Here is a 24,850-nt window from a genome sequence, read left to right as displayed (position 1 = left end):
GTGTGTGTGTGTGTGTTGGAGAGGATGGCGGTGTCTCAAGGTCATGTTGACAGTCCACACACAGACAGCGCCAGAGGAAAGCGCCAGCCTTGTTGACCCACTTTGCATGTAGTGTTTGTGTGTGTGTTTTCCAGGACATGTTTCTGGTGAAATTGGAGTGTTTGTTCAGGGAGTGGATTGTGCCACTTTATGCAAGAGGGTGTGTGCGTGCGTGTGGTTATTTTAGCATTAAGGCGTAGTTTTTATGTTAAGATTAGGCATATGCAGTATGGTAGCTATAGTTAAGGTACAGATAAAGGAAACTGATGTAGCAGATAATCCCCTCAAGTTTAAATAAGCAGGATAAGTCTGTACAAGTGAATGTGTGTGCACTTTTCACACCTAAAAGCTAACTCCTCAGCTGTTACGTTAAAGCATGGCAGGAGTCTGTGTTTGTCTAACAAATACATGTGTCTCTCAAGAGAGTCGTCATCAGTCTGTGTGTGTGTGTGTGTGTGTGTGTGTGTGTGTGTGTGTTTGTGTCACACACACGTTTGCTTTGTCTTCACTTCTTTAAAAACATAAGAGCCATATGTTTGCATAGTGACTATGCTGGTTCCAGCATGTCTTGGAAAGTCTGCCTGACACAGACACAAAGGCATACATACATCCTTACCTCACCTGGCACAAAGAACACTATTGTCATTGTGTGTGTGTGTGTGTGTGTGTGTGTGTGTGTGTTGTGTGTGTCGCTGACCTATCTTACATGTTTCTAATTTCCTCAGATGAGTCTTTGGAGAGATAAGCATCACATTGACATACCTAAGCCAAGCTAAGGCGTGTGTGTCTGGGTGTGAGGGGTGTGTCTGTGTGTGTGTGTGTGTGTGTGTGTGTGTGTGTGTGTGTGTGTGTGTGTGTGTGTGTGTGTGTGTGTGTGTGTGTGTGTGTGTGTGTGTGCGTGTGTGCGCGCGCGCGCGCGTGCGCGTGTGTGTGCGCGCGTGTGTGTGCGTATGGGTGCGTATGTGTGCGTGCATGAGTGCATGTGTGCATGCATGTGATCAACTGAAACATGATGTTTCAACGGAGTGAAAGAGAAGTGCTATCTGGATAGTTGTTATGTCCTTCCTTTAAACAACACCGGGTATTTTGAGGTTTGGGATCCACCCTGTACTTTGGGGTGGAGTCACACAAACACTTTTTTTTTTTGTTACTGCCAGTGCGTTGCACCCGACTGTGTCAAATATATCTATGTTTAGCAGTTTTCATTTTATTTTGCAGGAATATCCGAGGGATTGTCAATAACAGAATTGACTTGGGGTTTTTGAATATGGGTCAATAAAAGGTCTCCCCCAGATAAAAAGTGTCCAAGTGTGTCATGTCCAGTGAATATAGAATTTTCCCTAACTCCCTAATTTTCTCTTAACAACCAAATATTATGAAAACTTCCATTATTTTATGATATGACTATTATAATATGGTAACTCTGGTTTTATTTGCTGTATCCTGCTGCTGTAATGTAGTGTAATTTGATCTAAGATAATGTCATACTATCTGATATGTCTTTCAGAGAGGGGGGACCCCTGTCTGGAGGGGGGTCGAGTGTGCGTGGGCCAAGTGGGAGTTGGAGGAAGCGGGGACTCGTCCATAAGGGTGGTACCTGAGGAGAGGACAAAAAGGAGCAAAGAGGAGCTGAGGGAGCTCTGGAGGAAGGCCATCCTGCAGCAGATCCTGCTGCAGAGGATGGAGAGGGAGAACCAGAAACTACAGGGTGAGTCAAATGGATGAAGAGTATTCACACACACACACACACACACACAGTATAGCATAGCCTAGCCTGTTTTCCTTTTTTTTTAAGATGATTTTTGGAGCTTTTTTATTGCCTTTAATGGACAGGAGAGTCTGAGGGTGAAAGGGGGAGAGAGAGAGGGGACAACATGCAGCAAAGGGCCGAGGCCGGAATCGAACACAGCCTCTGTATATGGAGAGCTGCTCTATCCAGTGAGCCACTAGGCGCCCCGTCCATAGCCTTTCATAGTAATTTTATCACACGTTCATAAACAAAAGATGATGTTTTATTTTTGCAAACATCCTAAATCATTTACCAAACAAACTGGTAGCATAATCTCTCTTATAATTAGCATTAACACTTACATTGCCATGCACTGTGTTGCAGTTAAAGTAACTGTCCAGTTATACATACCAGATTGAAACACAGTACATTTTATTTCTGCCTGGTCCTGCAAAGTTGAATTGGATTTATTGTATGTCTTTTGAATCATGTGAGTTGGTTCCTCTTGAATTTGAAAAATGTTCATCTTTGGATAAAATGCTCCGCTCATCGTTGTCCAGTTACAGCAGAGAAGGGATGGGATGTGTTTGTTGTAGTTGTTGTTGTAAAGCGACCTTGACTTCATGAAAGGCGAAATTCATTATTATTATTATTATTATTATTATTATTATTCATTCCTTTAAAAGTTGCTCAGTGGCGCTTGAAACCAAAGACGTTCAAGAAGCTCCCTGGTATCACCCGGATCTTCTGCGTCTTGGGGTCCAAAGAGCAGGTGCACTACAGATTTTTACTAGCCGTGCAGCTAACTTCTGGTTACCCTTCGCTAACTTGAGTGAGGATTAAGGTATTCAATCATGCAGCTACTTCAGAATTTCTAAATGTTATCAGATCAAGTGGATCAAATCTCGATGTGATCTCCCATATGAGTCCCGGAAGTTGTAATTGCACTGTTGGTTTCAAAGCCCTGTGCTGTTCCGGGAGGGTTTATACTCTACCTTTTTGTCGACATTTTTACTTCTGCAAATATTGATATCATAGCAACTAGACGCAGCCAGAATGTCCCGGCTGAAACAATGCTGCAACTCCAGAGAAAGGGCACACCTGTTCTTTTTATCTCTTTTTTTATATTTAGACACATTGCAAATCAGCAGCTTATATAATGTGTGTGCGTGTGTGTGTGTGTGTGAGATTGCTGTGGGCATATCTGAGGGTGGGCCAAGTGCACCATCGCTTTTCTGACCTAGTTGGCACACATCAACACATGCTTAGCTACGCACCACACCCCTAACTACCTGCACTGTATACAAACCATTAAGTCACACACACACACACACACACACACACACACACACACACACACTTCATCCATCATCACTACATAACAGGGTGAATAGAAATCATCACTACATAACAGGGTGTGGATGGAGGGAATGTGGGTCAATATTGATGGAAGAAACAAGTCCGGACAGCGACCTCACACACACTCACAAACATTCACTACACTGTACACACCAGCACACACATCTGCAGTGTGTGGCAGCTTTCTTGGGCGTCTATAGTTTGATGATGTTTTATTTCTCCCACAGGGTGCGCTCCACCTTTCTATCCCTTATTTTTCTGGGTGGAGCTGAACTCTCTGTCCTCTATACTTTCTGTTTATCTCCCTCACTGCTGCCCTGGTTTATGGGTCAAACTGCAAAAGTGTGTGCCTCCATCTGTGTGTGTGTGTGTGTATCTTTGTCAGCCCCAGGGCGGCGTATCCTATCTTGGTGTGTGTTATCATGGGCGGATAGTTCCGGCAACAAAATGGGAGAGAAATGGAGGAGAGTTTGGAGAGAGGAGAGACTGAGCGTGAGCTGGGCCGCAGCCAGTGAGCGAGTCCCTGATGGACCAGACTCTGGCTGCTCAGACAGCTGATAAGACCTCGGCCTCTCCAGCAGCATCTATTCTTACTCTGGGTGTGTCAGCTATCTGCTCCGTCCAAGTTTTCCTTTATTATCCAGACTACACCTTCCAGGTCACTCACGCCTCCTCGGTCTCTGATTGCAGAGGCACTTCATAAAACACTTCCAGGCCTCTTGAGATCTTAATTCATCCAGTGCCAAGTTATTTAAAAATGTGTTTATTCTAGATTTCAGATCTGTGCAAAGCAGTCTATTGCATATTTGCAATTTGCATATTGTAGATGTTTTCATTAAAGCTGCAGTGTTTTTGTTATAGCCCCAGGCTTATTTTAGCAAAATGTTGCTGATGCAAATACAGGTCTTCCTCCTGTTGGCTGCACATCTACCTTCGTTTCCTGGAAGATGTCAGTACAGGCTAGAGCGGGAAACCGACGGCTGTCTCTTTCCTGTGATGATGTCACTTTCCCAAGCTCTGCCAAGTTGCAGCCTGTCATTGCTGGGTGGACACCACACATGAGCGGAAAGGGTGGGGAAGTCCACAAGGGGAATGGGGGAGAGAAAAAGGGAGAGGGATTGACGGACAAGACAAATACGGGATTGAATGAGAGGAAGGAGTCGAGCGCAGGCAGAAAAGAGAAGAAGAGAGGGGCTGTGGGTGAAGAGATTAGGGAGGAAAGAGAGGAAGGGTGTTGCCAGAGAGAGAGGAACAGATGAGGGGTGCTGGGTGTGCCCTCACCTTCTTTGATCACTGCTGTCAACATGTTGCAACGGAATTCACAGTTTGTGTCTTTCTGTTTACTTTACAGGCCCTGTTAATGAGAAAGTCACAGATTTGATTGTGCAAACATCTTATTATGACACTGCAGGGGTGTGTGTGTGTGTGTGTGCGCGCGCACGCGCGTGTGTGTGTATGTGCGCGCATGTGTGTGTCAAATTCGATAAATCAACTTAAACGGTAATGATATGTTGTGTTCACAACTTGCTTCCGCTCAAAATCACTTATTGCATGTTTGACAAAACACCTTGAAAGTTAAACACGGTGTTTAACCAGCAGCAGTTATTTCTAACACATCCCCAGCTCACTCTGTTTGAGCCATTTGCCTCCAACATATCCAACCAAACCAAAAAAAAGGAAAGGTTTTCTGGTTTTGTGTGATATATGTATTTTGATTTACTACCTCAAGTGTGATTAAATCTTGTACTCATTATTAAATATTTTATCTGATAAATTCAGTCACTAGAGGATGACAGCCTCACTCATTAAATGCATTTGGCCTGGCCTGTTAGAATGATCTTTGTCTAAAAAATGAAGATTTTAATTCATAAAACCTTAATAATTTCTCAGTCTGACCTTATTAGAGGTGGTAATTTAAGTCCAGACATTTCTAGCATCAGTATCGTGATACATTTATCGTGATAGAGAAACAGCATAAAAAGGTGAGATATAATCTTTAGAGGTTATTTGATTAATCATTTAAAAGTGGGCATGTCGTAAAAGTGAGTCTCAGTGGTGTAATGCCAATACGCTAATATATGTCGGGAAGAGAGATACGAAGTTCATTATAGGCACCGTGTAACGTTCTTAAGGCAGTCCACTGTAAAAAGCACTGAACACATTATGGAGCTAGGTGAGGATTTTTGGCACAACTTGACTTACTTACAAGGTGCATGGAAAAGGGTAATAAGTCAAAAGGAGGTTGGAATCCAGCAACATCAGATGACCCTGATAAGGTGTGTTGTCTTGCAATAAAGTTGAATACTACATACTTAAATACTACAAGTGTTGCTGGAGTTCCAAACCCTTTTGCATTATCTGACGCTGCCAAAGGCACCACTTTCCTAAAAGTGGCCAAATTCTAGCCAGATGGCCTGTAACCACGGTATTTTGGGGAAACAAAAACACACAGATGTAGCATGCTGTTGCTTGCTCGCTAATTTAATTTTTAGCTTCTGTGTGGCTAAAAGTTGCAGATTGATTGACAGGTGGATGTCATGATATTATTGGCTGAAATGGGTGGGTACTAGCTCATGTAAGCACACGTCATAGTTTGTTTTACAGGAAGAAAACATGATTGTGCTGGCAATACAAAGTGCTTTGCATAGAGACAAAGTAGGCAAGGCAAGGCAGCTTTATTTGTATAGCACATTTCATACAGCAGGGAAATTCAAAGTACAAAAGAAATACTTTATTAAAAGAGTTTTAAATACAATTAAAGACACCATTAAAGAGCTAGAGAATAGAAAATAAAAACAAGACTAAGAAGACTAAAACATGAGAATAAAAGTTAAAGTGTAATGTAATAAAATGTATATTATTTTTTTTAAATGTGTGTGTGTGTGTGTGTGTGTGTGTGTGTGTGTGTGTGTGTGTGTGTGTGCGCGCGCGTGCAGATAGTAAAAACACATTTGTATTTTACTCTCTAAATTTAAATCAGTTTTTGTCTGCAGTCACAGTTGCTTTTTGTCTTCTACACTGGTTTTATTGTTCTGGCTAGGTTACCACAACAAAGAGCATGTTGAAGTCTGTTTCCGTAGTGTATGAAAGTGCACAAGTGCAGAACAAAACCAAAAAGAAAGACAAAATGTACAGGACTTGGTGCTTTTTGAAGACAGCCACGCACTGGCATCTGGCCAGGTGTTAGCACCTCGGCTATACACACAGACGCGCGCACACCCACCTAAGGACCGAGACAAGAGGTTGACAAAGAGTTGTCATGTTATTGAAGTCTGTGTGTTTATTATGTTCGTAGCCTCAGAGAGCGATCTGCAGAACAAACGTCTGAAGCTGGACTATGAGGAAATCACTCCGTGTCTAAAGGAGGTCACTCTGGTGTGGGAAAAGATGCTGGGAACTCCTGCGAGGGCAAAGGTCAAATTTGACGCAGAGACCATACACGCTGCTGTTGCACAAGGTACATATTTGGTTCCACAAATACATGTATCAGTTCCTCTTGGAAATGTTTGTTCTTTTCTTCTTTTTTTTTTTTTAAAGAAAAACCCAGAGGTATAAGCAAATATTGACCAAAGCTTAATGTATTAAGCTCCAAAACTGAAAATATGAATTGTAAGGATATGCTTATCATCAGCCTTGACCCTTTTAACAAATACTGCAAAAAAAGAGAGCTTAAATTCCATGTGTGCACACAGTAAAGACAGTTTGTATTTCACTTTAACAGTTGTTCCGCTCACTGAGTTTTTCTCATTGTCAAGACCTTCTGTTCTGCTTTCTAGTATCAGTATGTTCCGCACAGAGGACAGGGAGGTTATCTCCGCTGTCCTCAGCCTTTAACGTAACGGGACATCTAAAGTTCAAACTGCACATGCAAGCAGAAAGGCTTCTGGCCAATGAAGATCAGTCTCAGAACTGAGTTAACCTTAAGATCTAGATTATGACGCAAGATGATGACATCAAATTGACACGGTGGTCACACGGGAGTAAAGCTGCAAGGTCACATGTTTGAACATCCTCCCCCCTGTGATCTTCACACACAGTTTTGTGGTTATACTCAGGCTCTTAATTTCAGTGAATTATATCTTATTATATCTTAGTTGTTTACTCCATACAAATACCTAAGTGTAAAAATAACATATTTGCTCTGCTCCTTTTAGAATATTAGCATACATACAATAGAAATTTCAGCCTGAAAAATATGATCAAGGATCTAAGCAATGGGTATCAAAATGAATAACAGTTGGAGAGTTTTGGAAATCTGAGAGGAAGATACCAAACTGGGAATGAAAAAAATTCATACGTACCTTCAACTAAAGGACTATTCCAAAAAAAGAAATCATGTCAGATTCTTGGAGGTGAATACTGCTATCCAAATCAAAATTAAAGCATATCAGGAAAGTAACATAAGAATAATTTAAGCATTATATCAATGATTGAACACTAATAACAAACATTTAACTAAATATATCAAGGTGAAATGGGGAAAAAAGAACTCAGTGAAAAATTGGCATAATGTGTGTAAGATGGACCATTCATACACTAATTCGCCTGGAGGGAATTCTCACGGAAGAATCTGATTTGTGTCTTTATTACGCCAAAAATGTAAAGTAATCAGTTGCTGTCGTCAGAAACGTTGGTGAGAGTGTGGTTCTTTTGTTGTATGTTTTTCACGTTTTTTGGAAATGTCAGCAATAATTATATTTTTAGAAATGGTATGCAAAGAGATAAAGAAAATACTAGGACATGAGGTCCCTTTGGTGTTTTTTGTATGTAAATTCTTTGGACAAACTGTTAATGCCAGTGATAGATATTTGATCAAAATACTGCTAGTAGCAAGCAAGAAAGCTACCACTTAGAACTGAGGTGATGGCACACCACCATTGAAGGACCAATGGCTGACAGCTGTGGAAAAGGTCTTTTTAATTGAAAAATTGACACATACTATGACTACAAGAAGCACAACTAGAAAGAAAATGGAAAAAGCTAACTTTATAACAGACTCAAAAAGATGACACTGGACTGGAACAATAGAAACTAATCTTCAAGGATGTAAAAATTTATATACACCCAAGCAGTTTTTGTTTTGTACTTAAGCTATTGTCTTTGGGTTTATTATTCTGTCGTTACTGACATGTAGGGCAGGGCGATATGTCCTAAAAATAAGATCTCAGATTTTTTCACTCCAAAGTAGATTTACAGTTTTAATGGACATTTTTTCTCTCTTAAAAACAAACTACAAATTGCTTTAATTTCAGCAATAAAAATGAACAAAGGCAAACTGAAAAATGTAAAGGGCTTCAAGTCTGTATTGCATATCACACAGTTTTGCATATTGTACAGCTTTACAGCAGAGAATATTAAAAACGATCAATTCTGAGATCATACAACCGTCTTTAAACATTAGTTCCGTGTTAACAAGTAATGTCATTTATTAAGTTCAGATTTGGTCTGTTGTAGTGGAGTCAAACAACGTCCCCTCCAGCTCTCTAGCGATCTTTTCACATGTACATTCGCAGCCCACTGTGACCTACGGAAGCCCAAAGAGAGAGAGCAGAGGAGGAGAAAATCTAGATATGAATTTAAAAAAACAAAAAAACAAACACAAATACAAATTCATTGATAAAATCAGTTAATCATCCAACTCTACTTACATGGCAACGTCACACATATTTGTGTTAATAAAGATTTAAGTGGAAAAACAGAATATTTGCATACAGCTACGTATGTGTTCCTAAAGTCAGGAGTGAAACTCCACACTCACTCACTGTTTAGAAACCCTTTTTACTGGCAAACAAACTCCCCGTCTGTCACTCAGTCAGACTAATTACTGGGCTTACATGAGGTATTTTTTCAGAGGAGTTAGGACTTCTGAGTATCTTCAGCCCCCTGAGGTTCACCACATTTTCACGCCCTGACGTCAGCTTTTCTCATGATTTGCATATTACTGGTAGAAATGGGTCTTTGACAATGTCTGCATCTGAACCTCTGTCAGGTATGGCATGTTAACGTGTCATTCCACTTTAGTACTACCCCGCCCAACCCCACCCTCACTCTCTTTCATCTCTTGTCATCTTTCGGCAGGCGTCCCAAGGCAACATCGAGGTGAGATCTGGAAGTTTCTGTCGGAGCAGTACCTGCTCAGACAGACGGTCCCGTCCCGACCCCCTGCCAATCACACTCCGTACAAAGAGCTGCTCAAACAGCTCACCTCGCAGCAACACGCCATCCTCATAGATCTCGGTCACACACACACACACACACACACACACACACACACACACACACACACACACACACACACACCACACACACAGATAATATTCATATTCACTTGCACACATTTTTATATGCTTGATTTTGAAGCTATTCCATTACATGGAAAGAACACTGAGATACACATGAATATACAGTAAACCCTGTCCATAAAAACACAAATTTCCTTCTCATTCACACATTTTACATTTTGCAGACTGTATCTACAGGTCTTAAAAAGTATTATAAAGGGTCGAATTCAGTTCCCTTAACAAAAGGCCATAGAAGGTATTAAAAGTCTTGAATATTCTTGACAAAAATATTTCTTTCTTGCCTGCTGTGGACACTAGTTCTCTTTAAATGCCTTTGCAGTGGTGACAGTGTTTTTGGGTTATCTGTCCCATCCATAGACTGTATATAAAGATGGACGACATGACAACTTCCCCCCAAGTGAGGTTATACAATCTAAATCGCCCCCTGGTGTCTGACTGCAGTATAGGTCATAAAGCCCACCCCTCCATGATAGTGAATGGGATATAGGCCAAACTAAAAACTCAAAGTACACACCAAATAAATATTGTCCAGAGATGGCTTCTGTCACTGAAGGTGGTTCTCACCAACCTGATATTTGTTCAAGTGTTTGTTTTTATGATAAGTTTGGTTTTAATGAGTTATTGAATTATACTAAAGGGGGCTTTTCCACCATGATTGGTAGCTGTGACAGCCAATCCGTGTGCTCGCACTCAATGGGGCTGCTCACGTTTTTTGGCGGGATCTCCCCCACCATGGATATCGCTACTGCGCAGATGCAGGCTCTCAATGACATCACCCTCACAAGATGGCAACGCTCTTATCTCAAATATTTTAACCTCACTTGCATAGCGGGGGGTTAGTGGGGGCACGTCTTCCGTCTTTATATACAGTGTATGGTCCCATCCTCATCAACGCAATATCTCAAGAAGTCTTTGGGGGAATCTCCCTAAATTTACCACAAACTTGGAGTGAAAGATGAAATGATTAGATTTTGGTGGCCAGAGGTCAAGGTCACTGCGGCCTGATCCATCTCATTCTCATGAAGATCTTGTGACCTCATAAAACACGACTTTGGCCATAACTCAAGAATTCTTTCCCTCATTATGACAAAAATATGTGATAAAGTGATGTCAGTTTATCTCCAAAAGGTCAAAGGTCAATTTCACTTTGACATTATAGTCTGCAAGAACACAGAGGGGGAGACATTTGGTTAGATACTGAATTGGTGACACTAATCTTAAGACTGTTGTCATTGTTTACTTTGCTGCATGATTTAAGATATGACATTTCCATGTTTTGGAATATTTAAGGTCTTCGCAGCAACATCCATATTTGAAGCATTGTCAAATGGCTATATGTGAGTCTGGATAGATATTGATGGAAACTGCAAGTGCAACTTGACTGGTTCTGTTTTTTGTATCTGGTTGCGGGTTGTTTGAGACGCATCCAGCGACAGCTTCATGTGTTTTACTCTCTTGCCTTGCCGCCATTACCGCCATGCCAGGTCACAGTGTTCATGATTTTGACTGAATGATGTTTACTTTTTGTTCATAAGGTTGCTCTAGTTAGTGGAACTAATGTTACATTTCACAATCACATCACAGTTAGTCGACTGAGTTATTTTATTCTGTGGGACAACCGCAGCCCACTAAGGTCAGCTAGCTAAGCAGTGTTAGCTGATGTTATTTGTTTCACTGTCAATTTTTCAAGTTTAAGTAGCTGAGAACTAAACAGGTCTTCCCAAACTCAAAGTAAAAAGTAACGTAAACATAGAAAAATATTTATTTATTTTTGTATGTATTTGAGCTGTAGAAGTTCTAGAATGACCGAAATAAACTAAACTAAATTAAGGTAACAAAATGAAAAATAAATGTAAGAGCAAAAAACTCTATACTTCTATACGCCATAGCAATCACAGAGATTTAATTACATCAGTATTGACTCACTTATTTCTGAACTGGTTAAACCATTCCACATCATCTGGGTCCATTACTAGAAAAATAAATATTTTACAAATTGCCATTATGAGATATGCATGAAATTAAATGTATGTTAAATTATAGTTGATTGTGCCTAATGATTTCCCACAATTCTTTGACAAGTATGATCATCAAAAAGGTATTAAATTGCCTTATTGTGATTTTTCTTAAAAAGTCTCTAAAGGTCTTAGATATAATCTGGTGAACTCCCTGTCAAAGTACATTTCAGTGTGTCAAACCTCATTTTAACGCTTTCACCCTCAAATGTACCAAACACCTCCCACCCAAAAACCCACACACACACATACACACACACACAAACATTACCTACACCTCACCCACGTAACACCCACATACATATACACACACATCCACCCACACATCCATCCCTGCAGCACCTCACCTCCCCTGTTTTTGCTGTTCACCCTGTGTCTTTCATCTGATTATCATGTTATTCACTCTACATCAAATATAAGGGCGGCGACAGAGGTAACGGCAATTGAGTGATGGTTATAGCTAACATGGCCCAGTATGAAGGTGTTATGTCCTGTAGGATAAAAGCGCAAGGTGTTTATGATGCTGACGCGGCAAAGATGTTTGCACAGCAGCTCTAAACCCGCCCGGCTTCACGTAAACATGCAAAATTGCAGTTGAAATGAGTGAGGCGAGAGAATAAAGGTATAGAATTTAGCGTTGTGAAGTTGCAACACACCCAAACCTTACATTCAGAAACACACACTTTCCTCCAGGCAGGGGAGGGAGTCTTGGCTTCATGTTCACAAACGATAAAGCCCCCACAGCACATTCCACGCATAAGCACTCACCCGGATCGACATTGTCTTCTCCAAAGCTTTACTGTCTCACACTGTAAGTCAAGAAGTCCTCGGTCCCCAAAACACACACACCTGCCAATTACTAGCCCATCCATGTTAAGAATGTTCTCTTACAGATCCCAGGTCATTATGTTGTCAAGGCAGATGTCCCATCCTCTGTTACATGTTAAGCTTCTGAAGGGAGGGCAGGCTGTTTTTTGTGCATAAAGCCATGTATGTTTTCAACATGTTTGTCGACAAATGCTTGTGCACTTAGCTCCTTTTTCACTCATCAACAGCGAAGTGTGAAGTCTCGCAACCCCAAGGCAAAGTCGAATAGAGTTTATGTGCTTCATTCAAACACATGCACACACCCAAAGGTCTCTTATGGAAAGTTCACTCAGATTTTTTGCAGGAGTATGTCAGGAAAATCAAATAAATCAAATCTATTAACCCTTAGGGCCTGTTTGGCGCATTTTACGCGCCTTTCATTCTTCATTAGTTAGAGTTTTGTCTGCGTTCATGCATATGGCTTAAATTCTGGCAAATTGCGAATTTTTGTTAAATTTTGGAATTTCCAGTTTCGATCCTACAGAAAGTCTAAAATACACTGTGGAAACAAAACTTAAACATTCATACTGTTTGGCATTTTTACTATTTTCTACCTGATTACATCATTTTGACCATATTTGGTATGTGGAGAAAATACACGCTATTTCGAATAAATGCATGTAACAGTTAACATTTCAGCAAACACTGACATATCCCAGGCTCTGATAATACTAAAAAAATCTACGTTGTATGTAGTATATAAATAATTGTTTATTAATTTATTTTCATCTAAAAACATAGTGGCATCATGAAAACAAACCTGGCATTCAAAGGGTTAAAAGTTTTTACAGCCTGATTTTGAAAAAGCGTATTTTGTGCACAGAACGGTATGAGTGTGTGTGTGTGGGTTAAAACTGTTTTTTAACAGGTTGATCTCTGAGAAATCAAACAGTCTGCAGCGGCGCATCTTGCTAAATATAAACAGTGGTGATGTTTTTGCAATATAGATAACATCATGCTCTCTCTTTGGTCACAGGTCGCACTTTTCCAACTCATCCATATTTCCAAGCACAGCTGGGAGCGGGACAGCTGTCTCTGTATAATTTACTGAAAGCCTACTCACTGCTGGACCCCGAGGTATCCTTAAATTCTTCCTTCAGTGTTCTTTCTTTCACTTTCTTTTTGGGCGTCTCCCTCCTCCTCTTTTAGTGGACTAAACTGACCTGTCAGCTGTCTTAAAGACTTAAGCTTTTTTCCCCTTCCTCATCTGTGCAGACGTGAAGTTTGTTATTGTTGTTACTGTAGGTGGGCTACTGCCAGGGCCTGTCCTTCATTGCGGGAGTGCTGCTGTTACACATGGGGGAAGAGGACGCCTTCAACATGCTCAAATTTCTGATGTATGACGTGGGGCTCCGCAAACAGTACAGGCCTGACATGATCATCCTGCAGGTAAAACACAAACACAGGATCTCTTTGTCCCACATGTACAGAGCACATTTACAGAATCTGCCTCTGTTCACACCCTTATCTAGATCACATGTCTCATAGACTAGCATATTAACCCTTCAAAACCTGGAGCATCATCACTTCTCTTGTGCTGCTATCAGGCACCTTTCGTAATATTTAAACTTTTGACCCCTGGGCAAATTGTCAAGAGTTTTTTTGTTAAACATGGTAAACAAGGGAGTGAAGAAACTGATGAGAAATGTTCCACAAATCACAATAAATTAGTAGATTTAGTAAATAGTTAAAAAAAAAATAGCTTGGAAAAAAATACCTGGGGGAAAAAAAGAAAAAAGCTAAAGAAATTATATTTTTAAGAACTTTTTCCAGGCAATTTCTTTTTTTTTTCCTTCATTTTTTTATTTGTGTTGTTTTTTTTTTTTTTATTTTTTTTTTTTTTTATTAATTATTATTTTTCAGGTCTTTTGATGTGTAGTCAACATAATGATGTTGTTCAATCCAATGAGTAGTTACATTTTGAGCAGGTGCACGTAATGCTGCAGCTGTGTGCATATGCTCCAAAGCTCTGCTATGGACCGTTTCACTGATAATGCATTGCTATGCAACAGCTTGGGTCAATAACACCTTTATGAGCAACAAATCTAAAAAAAGCACAAAACTGTACACTCAACCACATGCTCCCAGTCAGATTAATAAAACAGTCTCTGGTGTGTTGTCATGTCAGATTCAGATGTACCAGTTGTCGCGGCTGCTCCACGACTACCACAGGGATCTTTACAGCCACCTGGAGCAGCAGGAGATCGGACCCAGCTTGTACGCCACACCCTGGTTCCTCACCGCCTTCGCCTCACACTTCCCCCTCGGCTTTGTGGCCAGAGTCTTCGGTAATCTTTGAGAGCTGAATATGTATCCGCGCTCTTAGACCACACTCTTGTTTTACTTTGTGGCTGCAGTATAGATGTAGGACTAATGAGATCTTGGATCCAGAATGATGAAGGAATGATGAAGGTGATTGTGGTGAACTGTGATTGAAGGACTTGGCAAAACATGAGGAAATAGACGGTGTAGAGAGCAAACTGCATACAGAGAAAGTTTGGCAATAGGGAAAAGAAGATGGGAGTGGCATTTTGTTGTTAAAGAATAAACTATAAAGTTTTATGATTCTTTGGAATCAAGTTTCCAAAAGGGAGTCACGTACACTCAGATACATGTGAGATAAAGTCTTTGTTTGTCAGGTACAGGCTGTTGTTTTCAAGTGACCTTTTATCATTTGTGTAAATACCATCACACCCACAGCCCGTGCTATACGTCTTTTCCTCTCCCTCATTCCTTCCTTACTGTTGTTTTCATGCTTAATTTCTTACACGGTGCTCAGTCACTGAACCAGACTCTCTGGCTCCTCATGCTCATTTGAGCATAACGCCGTGTATGTGTGAGTGAGTGTAAGTGTGTGTGCGTTACAGTGAGGCATCATCATAACGCTGTAAAGTCTTTGATATGATACAGTATGTTGGGCTCCACCACTCCCTTCCCATTCTTTAATCTGTGGTGTGATCTCATGCAATACTGCCTCACCCCTACCCCACCCTGATGCATTCAAAGCACGCACACAAATACACACACCTACTCCGTCTCTGACCTATATTTATGCTTGCTCAAAGCTTTTTATTGACGTCAAAGCATCCATCATTTAAAGAAAGAAACAGTGAAGTCACCAATCAACACAGTAGGCTGTGCTTTGATCATCTGTTATTATTTATTTTACTGTTACGTAATTTCAAACCAAAAAAAAGTCACGGCACGGTGTTTCCGACCAATTATTCCCCTTTCTTTTCTGTATACTTTTGACTCCTGTTTGTCTTCTTTCAGATATGTTGTTCCTGCAGGGATCAGAGGTCATCTTTAAGGTGGCCTTGAGCCTGCTGGGGAGCCACAAGCCGCTGATCCTACAGCACGAGAGCCTGGAGTCCATAGTGGACTTTATCAAGACCACGCTGCCCAACCTGGGCCTGGTGCAGATGGAGAAAACCATCAACCAGGTGAGAATAACAAACAGACCCTACAAGGAGTCAACAGATATAGGTTTTTCAATGGCCAGTGTGTAATGCAATATCTTCTTGTAGTTATTGTTTATTGCATCTGATAAAATACAACAATGTAATAATAAACAAAAAAATATGGATTCTGTTATTAATTATTATATTCTGTGAATAAAGTATTGAACACACAAGCTCAGTATTCACAAAAAAGGAACAAAATAATTATGAACCACAGGAGGTATATTAGAAAATTAATTATAAAGCACAATTTGTTTGCCATTTTCACTAAAAATGGCATTCTATAAAAGGCCTATTTTGCTTCCATGTGCTCTGTTAAAGTATTTTTAGTGGACTATGTTGTTAGTAATACAAACTTTACAGTTCTTGTCTCCATTTCAAATGAAAGCAAAGCCCATGGTAATCATCAGGAAATTAGCACCAGCTTAATGTTGGTAATATATGCAAATGGCTGCCAGATTTGCTTTATTTAATAGCTTAAAAAAACAGTAGTAATCTGTTGAGTACTGGTAGATTTTGGAATCCGCTAGCCACAGTGGCAGGTCGACAAAAAGTTAATTTCCAACCCTGGTAAACATCCTTTGCTTGATCTGCTTGCTCAGTTAGATGCAGAGGGAAAAAGAGCATCGTTCCACACACAGCAGCCGCACTGACAGGCTGCATGCAGTTCATGCAAATGTGTCTGCAGACATCGCGTCTTTAAGCCGCCTCGTGAGTGCAGGCATTGATTATTTCGAAAAAGCATTTAATTGGCGGGTCGATTAATCAGTGGACCTCTAAGTCAATACCACTTTTAGTCACTGGACTTCCTAATAATAATATAATAAAAAGTTTTTATGGGCCTGATCCAGTGCTGCACGATTTGGTAAAAATGTGCAATTGTGATTTTACTGAACAATATTGCGATTTCGATTACGATAAAATAATAAATAAATGATATCATGAGTCTGCCTTCTTGGTTATAAAGGAAATGCAGAGAATAATAAAAGTTTTGAAGTGTGTATTTCTCAACTCAAAACATACAGATATTAAGTAGAATGAGAATAATACAAAACCTTACGTTTTTACAGTACTGATTCCAAAATAACTGAATATTTTCCCAAAAAAGTATTTTTTTTCATTAACTGGCTAAAGTTTTCTGTTTGGCTTTGGCTGTAGGTGGACTTTCCACATCCAGACTATCCTTCTCCTTTTAATACGCAAATCGCAGCCTTTTATGCAGTTATGTAATCGCACAATTGCTATTGTGATTAGAGATTAAGAATGGTAGATTAATTGCGCAGCACTAGCTGATCTTATGTATTTTAATTTTGGGGATTGCAGTAAAGTGCTTGAATCACATCCCAGCCTGGGAAGGTTGATGATACTTCTGGGAAAGCAAGGAACGGTAATCTATCCATTGCTAAAAAATGAGTCTGACATTCCTTTTAAAAACTTCATATCGTCACCAAATCCCATAAAAATACCAAAACCAACAGTGTGTTAGTCTGCGTGTCACTGCCTTTCAGCTTCCCTTTCCTGTCTGTTACTCACACAACAGCCCATTAACTTCCACTGAGAACACAAATCCTTCAAAATAAATCATGAATATATACTGTAGTTTAATTTTGAAATAAAAACTTGGTAATTTTCCAAACAGCTGCACGTGCTGCTATACAAGAAACTGTGCAGAAAACAAAATCTAAATATGCGTTTCATAACAAGGTCTGATTTTACAGCTCACGGCAGTGATAAAGACAGCATATAATTGCTTACAGCCAAAACAAACAAAACAGAGAAGGATATTCTGCATGAGTGGCAGGTGCTACCAGTGTGAACCACACCCTCTCCTTCAGCGCTGATGAGGGCAGCTGATGGGTGGAGCGTCAGTGAGGTCATTTAACCTTAAATTCATGTGTCAGTGTTTGCGGTGACAATCAAGGAAACTACCGAATGTCAATAACACCAGGCACACGTGTTTAACGACTCCAAAAAGCAAAAGATTACAGAAGTCTTCTTGTGTAATAATGTTTTTATGAGTCAGTTCAGTGGAAGCTGATGGCAAGATGGAAAACTTACAAGTGAAGTTGCTTGTAATGTTGGTCAGTTTGCATGAGATGTGATGAGTCACATACATGTAGAGAGACGTTATCAAGGCACTCTATAGTTTAGAAAGTATGCATATACCATATCATTTGCATGCAATTGCAGAAGGGTGTTGAGTCATGCTCAAGCCTGCAGGTACTTTCCCTCAGGTGCCACTTATCAACGTCAGGTTGTCTGTATGTTGACTGTGGTGTGTCTCACAGTTTCACAAAAAAAAAAGAAAGAAACATGGTGTGTACTCACAGAATGTTTGGAGCCGCTTATGCAAAACTTATGCTGCAATAATACTGAGTGTGAATGTACAGGAAAACAACAATTTACTAAATTTGTGACATTCAAAGGAAACATCTCTTAGTCATTCCTATTAATAATAATAACTCACCAAGTTAGATTTCTGAAATCTGAGAACACTGTAGCATTACTATAAGAGACACAATCAGACAGATTTACAAGTTGTAAAGAAACCAACAGGTTAGTCAGAAAACAAAGGTGAATGCTTATCTTGCTACTTTATAATGACTGCCTGGGCCTCTGTACTCGCCATAACTGTGCTGTAAGGAAACATTTCTGGTGTGCTCATGCTGACTTTTATTTCCCAATAAAGTGGCTCAAATATTCTTCCTAAATCAATACAAAAAAAGATCTGATTTGTTTTATGAACAAACAATGTCCTTAAAAGGGATCTATTATGCTTTTTCAAATTTTCTGTCATATATACACAACATTACAAACTCAAATGATCATATTAAATGTGACACAAAGTTTCAAGTAATAAGATAAAGATATGTAAACCCTGTGAGCAAAAACTTTTTCTACTTTCTACTTTTCTACTTTTGCATCAAGATGATGTCAGCTCATGACAGATTTCTCTATATATATGGTCATCTGTTCCAGGTATGTTACTGCAAGTGTTTATACTATGTAGCCTACACTGCTACATATAACTACATGCTGATGTCAGAAAAACATGGAATCTTGTATTCAGATGTTGTTAATTTGTCCCCAATTTTGGATTGTACTTCTATCAGTCATTCCATGACTGATAAGTACACTGCTACATGTAGCTACATGCTTCCATCAGGAAAGCACCTTATCTTTATTGTTTATGTTGATTATCATCCCCCACCCGGCCCAAAATTTAGGATCAGATTTCTGCTTAAACATGTCAAAAATTCAAAACACTTTTAAGATCTGATTATAAAGAAAGGGTTTAAAATTGTACAGCAACCAATGCATTTCGGTCAAAAAACCAAAACCTGACAAAGACTTTTAGCCATGTTTGGATCAGCCCAAACTGCTTGTTTAGAGCTTGATTAATTGATTGATTGATAAGTCTTTACTTAGCTTTGTCACTGTCTTAGATCTCAACAAATACTTAAGTAAGTATTTAAATATATTGTAACTGCAGTTCGTTCACTATTTTTTATTTTATTTTAGTAGTTAGTTTAGAGGACATTTAAAAATATTGGGATAAACATCATGTATGGCGATACAGCCTTTAACTATCGTGATAATATTTTAAAGCCATATTGCCCAGCCCTAAACCCAAGTTGTGACTACTAAGTGGTTCAAGAATCTGTTACATAAGCAAAAAGGCTCATGTGTCATACGTAGGAAACAATGACTTGGTTATTGCTCGCTTTGATGATTAGTGGGCCAAAAGGATGTGTTAGACAAGGACACACAATCAGGAAGTGAAAAACAGGAAAACTAATCAAGTAAAATGAGGAGGAGGAAGAAGGCTACAAAGAGTCTAGATTTCTTGCATATCTTCGACTTAATCAGACAACATTTTTTGAATAGATTGTCTTCTTATATTAAGCTGCGAGGTATTTACTGAAGAGCGGCTTAAAGTTTGTTTTTTAAAACATGTCAGGTTGTCTCTTTAAAAAAATAAAAACAGGTGTAAAGTAATCCGGAAACATTTTAATAGTCGGGAATTTTCTTTCCAAAGGTGAGTTTTCTTGTCTATTTTTGTTGGTAAAGTTTCTGAGCTGAGGTTCCCTTAATCTACTATTTTTTTGCAATTTGCAGGACATTTCTTGCCAAGTTGCCAATTTTTTTCCCCCATGTTTTTAAAGAAATCATACCAAACGCTCAGCATTCAAAGATTTAAATACTTCAGAAAGCCATCTGAACCCAACACAAGAAAGTTGATGTTGATCCAGGATTCAAAGGGTTAATTTAAGAAGTATGAATGGCGGGATCTGGGTTGTTGCTGCACATTGTAAACACCACCTGTGTTCATCAGGTTTGTCAGATGGACGTGTCAAAGCAGCTCCAGGCCTACGAGGTGGAGTACCACGTCCTGCAGGATGAGCTGCTAGACACGCCCCCGACCCTTAACCAACACCAGAGAGCAGCGCAGCTGGAGCGGACCAATCAGAGCCTCCGACAGCAGAACCTCGACCTGCTTGAGGAGCTGCAGGTACACTCACAAACACAAATGAAAACAATGAACAAAACTCCCTGTGAACATCCAGTGCACATGACTAATGATCAATATCATTATATAGTGTATTTCTAACATATTATCTGAAGAAAGCATAAATCATGACAATATTCACAAAACTTATCAAAAGACAACAAGGATTTCATGACAAATAGTCAATGTGACATTATTTACAAAATAACATTTATCAGAAACATCAAGAAGCCTAGAATACTTATTTATTTACCATTTTCCCAATAAGGAAACTAACTGCTATCCAGAAGGCTACATTTCTTAAAAAGAATAAACCACCAGTCTTACAGTTGTCCCTTTGTCTCACAAAGTGGGAAGGGTGAGTGCCAGGGTTGATAACTATGATAATGATAATAATGTTGATAATTAGTCATGTGACTCATGAGTATTTATCGCACCTGTGAATACTCATGTAATTTTACTGAGCGAACCTGTGGAAGCTACAGGCGAAACGCGTCGTTCGTTTTGAATAAAGTCACAATAAAGTTCTTCAGTGTGCGGTGGTCAATTTTTTTTTCACAAATAAAAACAAGTTATTTTCTCTTTTGCTCTCATTTGATCCATCATGCTTTGCCTCAGGTGTCACACGCTCGAGTCTGCAGCCTGGAGGGCCGAGTAGAGGCTCTGGCCCAGTCGGAGAGCCGACTGAAGGAGCACGTCTCTGCATTGGAGGAGGAGAAGGAGCAGCTGGTGAGCACCGTCACACGCCTCCAGGACCTCCTCGCCACCCTCGGCATACACACCACCCCTGACGGACACACGCTCCCCCCACCCTCCGATAGACACAACATAACAGCTTCAGCAAAGGTGGAAGACGGAGAGGGGCTTGTGAACAGGACTGTGGACGCCCTTCCCCACCCTTTGGTGCTTCCAGAGGGATCTTAACCGCACCTAATAATTTTCCAAATGGTAAGGTCGAGCAGAGGAGGAGCCGTTTGTGGAGGGCCCAGGAGGAGAGGGTCGAGTAAAACTCCTTGCCTTGACCTTTATCCTCCAAAATGTTTTGATAAATAGAGGGAACACGGAGGTAGTTGGACCTAAAACAGAGAGGAGAAGAACTGCAAAAAACCCAAAAATGATAGAAATGAAAAATAAAGGATGGCAACCTTGAGTATTATCCCAAAACAAAAGAAAAATAAACATGCACTGTAAAAATAAATTTAATTTAACCTAAGCTGAATTTGAGAATACGAGTTGAGGTGATTTTATAATGATTCAACTTGTCTTCTCAAATTTAGTCAACAATTTAAGTCAAACCCAACACTAACTTTTTAAAGAGAAACAAATGGTTTATTTTGACTGTGTGTGATATGAACAACAATTCCCAAAGATAGCACTGTCCCACTGGGCCTCTACTGTAAAAAAAAGAACAGTTACATTTGCACCTGTACATGTATGAATGTTTGTGTCTTTGAATGTCTGAGTGTCTTAACTCGCGTGTCGGATTCAACAAGGCTAACATAGCCAAAGAATGTCATTATTGTTATTATAAAAGAAGCTCGAACAAAGAATCAGATCCCAAAACATGGTATTTATAACACTTAACCACAAAAAATACAAAGATGTAATGTTTCCAAAGAGGAGAGAAGTGTGACAAGAAAGTAAGATGAAGGGACGGGTGAAGAAATTAACTTCATGACAAAGTGTTTTTTTCTACCATTTTACATTGAATATGACATAAGCTAAATGATGTCAGATCCAAGATGGCGGTGCTCATATTCAGAGGTCAAACTATTTTTGATTCCTCCTTTGTATTTCTGGTCTCGTTTCCTGATCCCGTGCGTTTTTAAAACTTCGGTTAGAGTCGCTCACAGGAAGAGTAACACAATAAATCCAGTCCATTTCACATCCTGTTTTTTCACCTTTGAATATGCGTCGATCCTTCTGTGGAAAGGGAACGAGATGCAGTTTCAGCAGAAAATTGAAGCTGTGCCTTGTTAGTGAGGGGAAGCACAGACTGATTAATGAGTTTGCTTCAAAACACACTTCTGTCTGAAACTTCAAATAGATAAAACCTCTGCTGTTGAGACAATCTGTCAGCTACGAGTCTTTTACTGTATCCAACACACTGAATTCAAGCCGAGCTGCAGCTTTGGTTTGAGTGAATGTGTGTGTGCACTTCATTGATAGCAACAAATCTGATTTACACTGTAAAAATATTTTGCTTTTACTCCATACTCCTCTTGCACATTTTTTTTTGTTTTATTGATTATTATTCTGTTCTTTAAAATACATTTCATATCCTTTCAGCACGTCTCAAGTGAGTTCTCTTTGTGTGTGTGTGTGTGTGTGTGTGTGTGTGTGTGTGTGTTTACGGGGCCCACAGTGCAGACTCACGTGTGTCAGGTCAGGTGTCAGACTGTTGAAGTTGGTGTAGATTGTAGCTCCTGTCTAAACACGCCACTCACTTTGAATGCTATGGGCTTGGTAGAAGGTTTCAGTCATATGGGAAATATACCATACACAATATTTAGGACACAGACATGCATTTGTTTCCAGGAACTCCTCCTGAGGTTTAAAGAAAAAAAGGCATGTCTGGGCAAGCTGTGGCTCTGTTAGTATGCATGTATGAGTGTGTACACAACGGAAAAACGCAAAAACAGCAAAGCCTCAACCAAAAGAAAAGTAAAAAAAGACACAATAAATCAGAATGTGGAATGATGAGAATTTTGACCTCTTTGGTTTGTGCATTACAAACTTAAAACAGTAAAAAAAAAAAAAAAAAAAAAGACACTGATCATGAATTATTGACATGACACTGCGCTGCTAAATGCCATGGTTCTTCAAGGTGATGGTGTCTTTTTGTTTTGTTATGCGAAAGACTGCATTTCCTCAAAGTCCAGCCCGCAGAAACAGGATTGAACAATTACTCAAGTCTCCCAGCGAGAGCTTTTTCTCCTCACATTCCTAAACCTGTGTGAGGACCTCTGAGTGCAGCCATTAATCAACCAGCTGGTCAGGGTGAAGCCCATGATTTATCAGGATGTTTTTGTGTGAGTGCATGATCATCACTACCAAAAACAACAACCATTTTATATGGTTAAGTGCGCTGTTAAAATATGATAAAGCACTGAACTGGTTGCACAAAGACAGAATTTCTACACAGTTGATGTAACATTAACTTTTTTTTTTTTTTTTTTCAAATGTGACACAAACATCCAATTTGGCTCATCAATGAATGACTGGATTATTTTGGTCATAGGTCAAAGATCAAGGTTACTGTGAACTGGTCTTTCTCATTATTGTGAATATCTTGTGTGATATATAAAGAACATCTTGATTGAACTGATTCAAATTTGGCACAAATTTTCACTGGGACTCAACAATGAACCGATTTAGATTCTGATGGTAAAAGGTCAAGGTCACCGCAACCTTGCATCAGTGTCATTCTCTTAAACACAATATCACAAGAGCACTTGGAGGGAATTTCTTCAAATTTTGCACAGATGATTAGAATTTGTGGTCGAAGGTCAAAGGTCACTGTGGGTTAAGGATAGTCCCAGGCTGAGAGTTGGTCCTGGGCTAACTTGGCCCATTTTCCAATACATGTTGTTAATCTAAGACAAGGGCTGTACCATTTGCACTGCGCTTTTACCAGCCCTGGCTTACAAGTCATTTGCAACACATAACTCACATCAACTTTATAAAATTCTATTGGTTGCTCAGCCCCGTTTCACACTGGCAACTTTTAGTCCCAGTTTAGGTCCAGGTCCAGTTTTCACCCTGCAAACTTGAAGCTAACCCTGCTCCAGGGAAGGGCCAGTAAACTCTAAGTTTAAGTCAATGTTAGCCCACTTGTGTGTCAGGAATGTGCCAGTGTGAGCGCTGCCTCTGAAGCAGGAGCTACAGGAGCTGTTAGCCTGGGGCTGAAAGCAGTATGAAAATTTGTCTGGTTCTCATTTGCAGAACATTAGACTTTTTTTCTTTTCAGCATGAACACAGAACGTACAGCTTGTGGACAGACTGAACTTGACAACAAGTGTATCGGATTAGAATTGCTGACTCCATCTTTAATGCAGGTGACCCTAACAAAAAATGATCAAATATGTGCACAATCCTACTGTGAATCTTTCATGGAAATTTAAGGAAAAACAAAACTTTCTTAAGATTTTTCCTTGTTTGTCTTCAGGACCTATCTTACATCTGTTTGCAACTCATACTAATGTTTTTAGGTGTGAGTCCTTTTCCTCTGTGTGTACAGTGTGCATTGCATTGTGGGACAAGTGGCAGTCACAATAAATTAAAGGCAAAAATTATTTTAAAAAACATGTATGCTGGCTACTGACTCCTTGTTAGCTTCAGAAATGCTGCACTGCAAATGACCTTTGACCTGCCCTGTGGATAAGGGCAGGACTTTCCCTACAGGGATCAACAAAAGAAACATATTATGAGCTGTACACCATAATTAATACCGTCAGTGAACTCTTGTAGCGATCATTCTGCTTTAAAGTCTCAAGTCTTGATCCAAACAAAACACTCCAGCTGAATGGAGATTTCCACGAAGCGGCAACAAAGGGAGTCAGATTATT

The 24,850-nt window shown here is 39.8% G+C and overlaps 1 protein-coding gene across 3 annotated transcripts in view; it reads left to right on the top strand.

Moving 5' to 3' along the window:
- The window catches only part of tbc1d1 (TBC1 (tre-2/USP6, BUB2, cdc16) domain family, member 1), a 73,927-nt gene extending 49,362 nt beyond the window's left edge, over positions 1-24,565 (top strand). For all 3 annotated transcript variants that reach the window (XM_042484948.1, XM_042484950.1, XM_042484951.1), the window contains 9 exons: positions 1,547-1,747; positions 6,423-6,584; positions 9,206-9,364; positions 13,288-13,388; positions 13,557-13,700; positions 14,440-14,599; positions 15,585-15,754; positions 20,109-20,285; positions 20,901-24,565. In XM_042484948.1, coding sequence (XP_042340882.1) covers positions 1,547-1,747; positions 6,423-6,584; positions 9,206-9,364; positions 13,288-13,388; positions 13,557-13,700; positions 14,440-14,599; positions 15,585-15,754; positions 20,109-20,285; positions 20,901-21,206 — 1,580 coding nt within the window. In that variant the 3' untranslated portion in view covers positions 21,207-24,565. The remainder of the gene's footprint in view (positions 1-1,546; positions 1,748-6,422; positions 6,585-9,205; positions 9,365-13,287; positions 13,389-13,556; positions 13,701-14,439; positions 14,600-15,584; positions 15,755-20,108; positions 20,286-20,900) is intronic.
- Positions 24,566-24,850: the final 285 nt, after the last annotated feature.

This window comes from Plectropomus leopardus, chromosome 4 (genome assembly GCF_008729295.1).
Source record: "Plectropomus leopardus isolate mb chromosome 4, YSFRI_Pleo_2.0, whole genome shotgun sequence".
NCBI lineage: Eukaryota > Metazoa > Chordata > Actinopteri > Perciformes > Serranidae > Plectropomus > Plectropomus leopardus.
The sequence above is the reverse complement of the archived record's forward strand: the minus strand, read 5'-3'. Positions and strand labels throughout refer to the sequence as shown.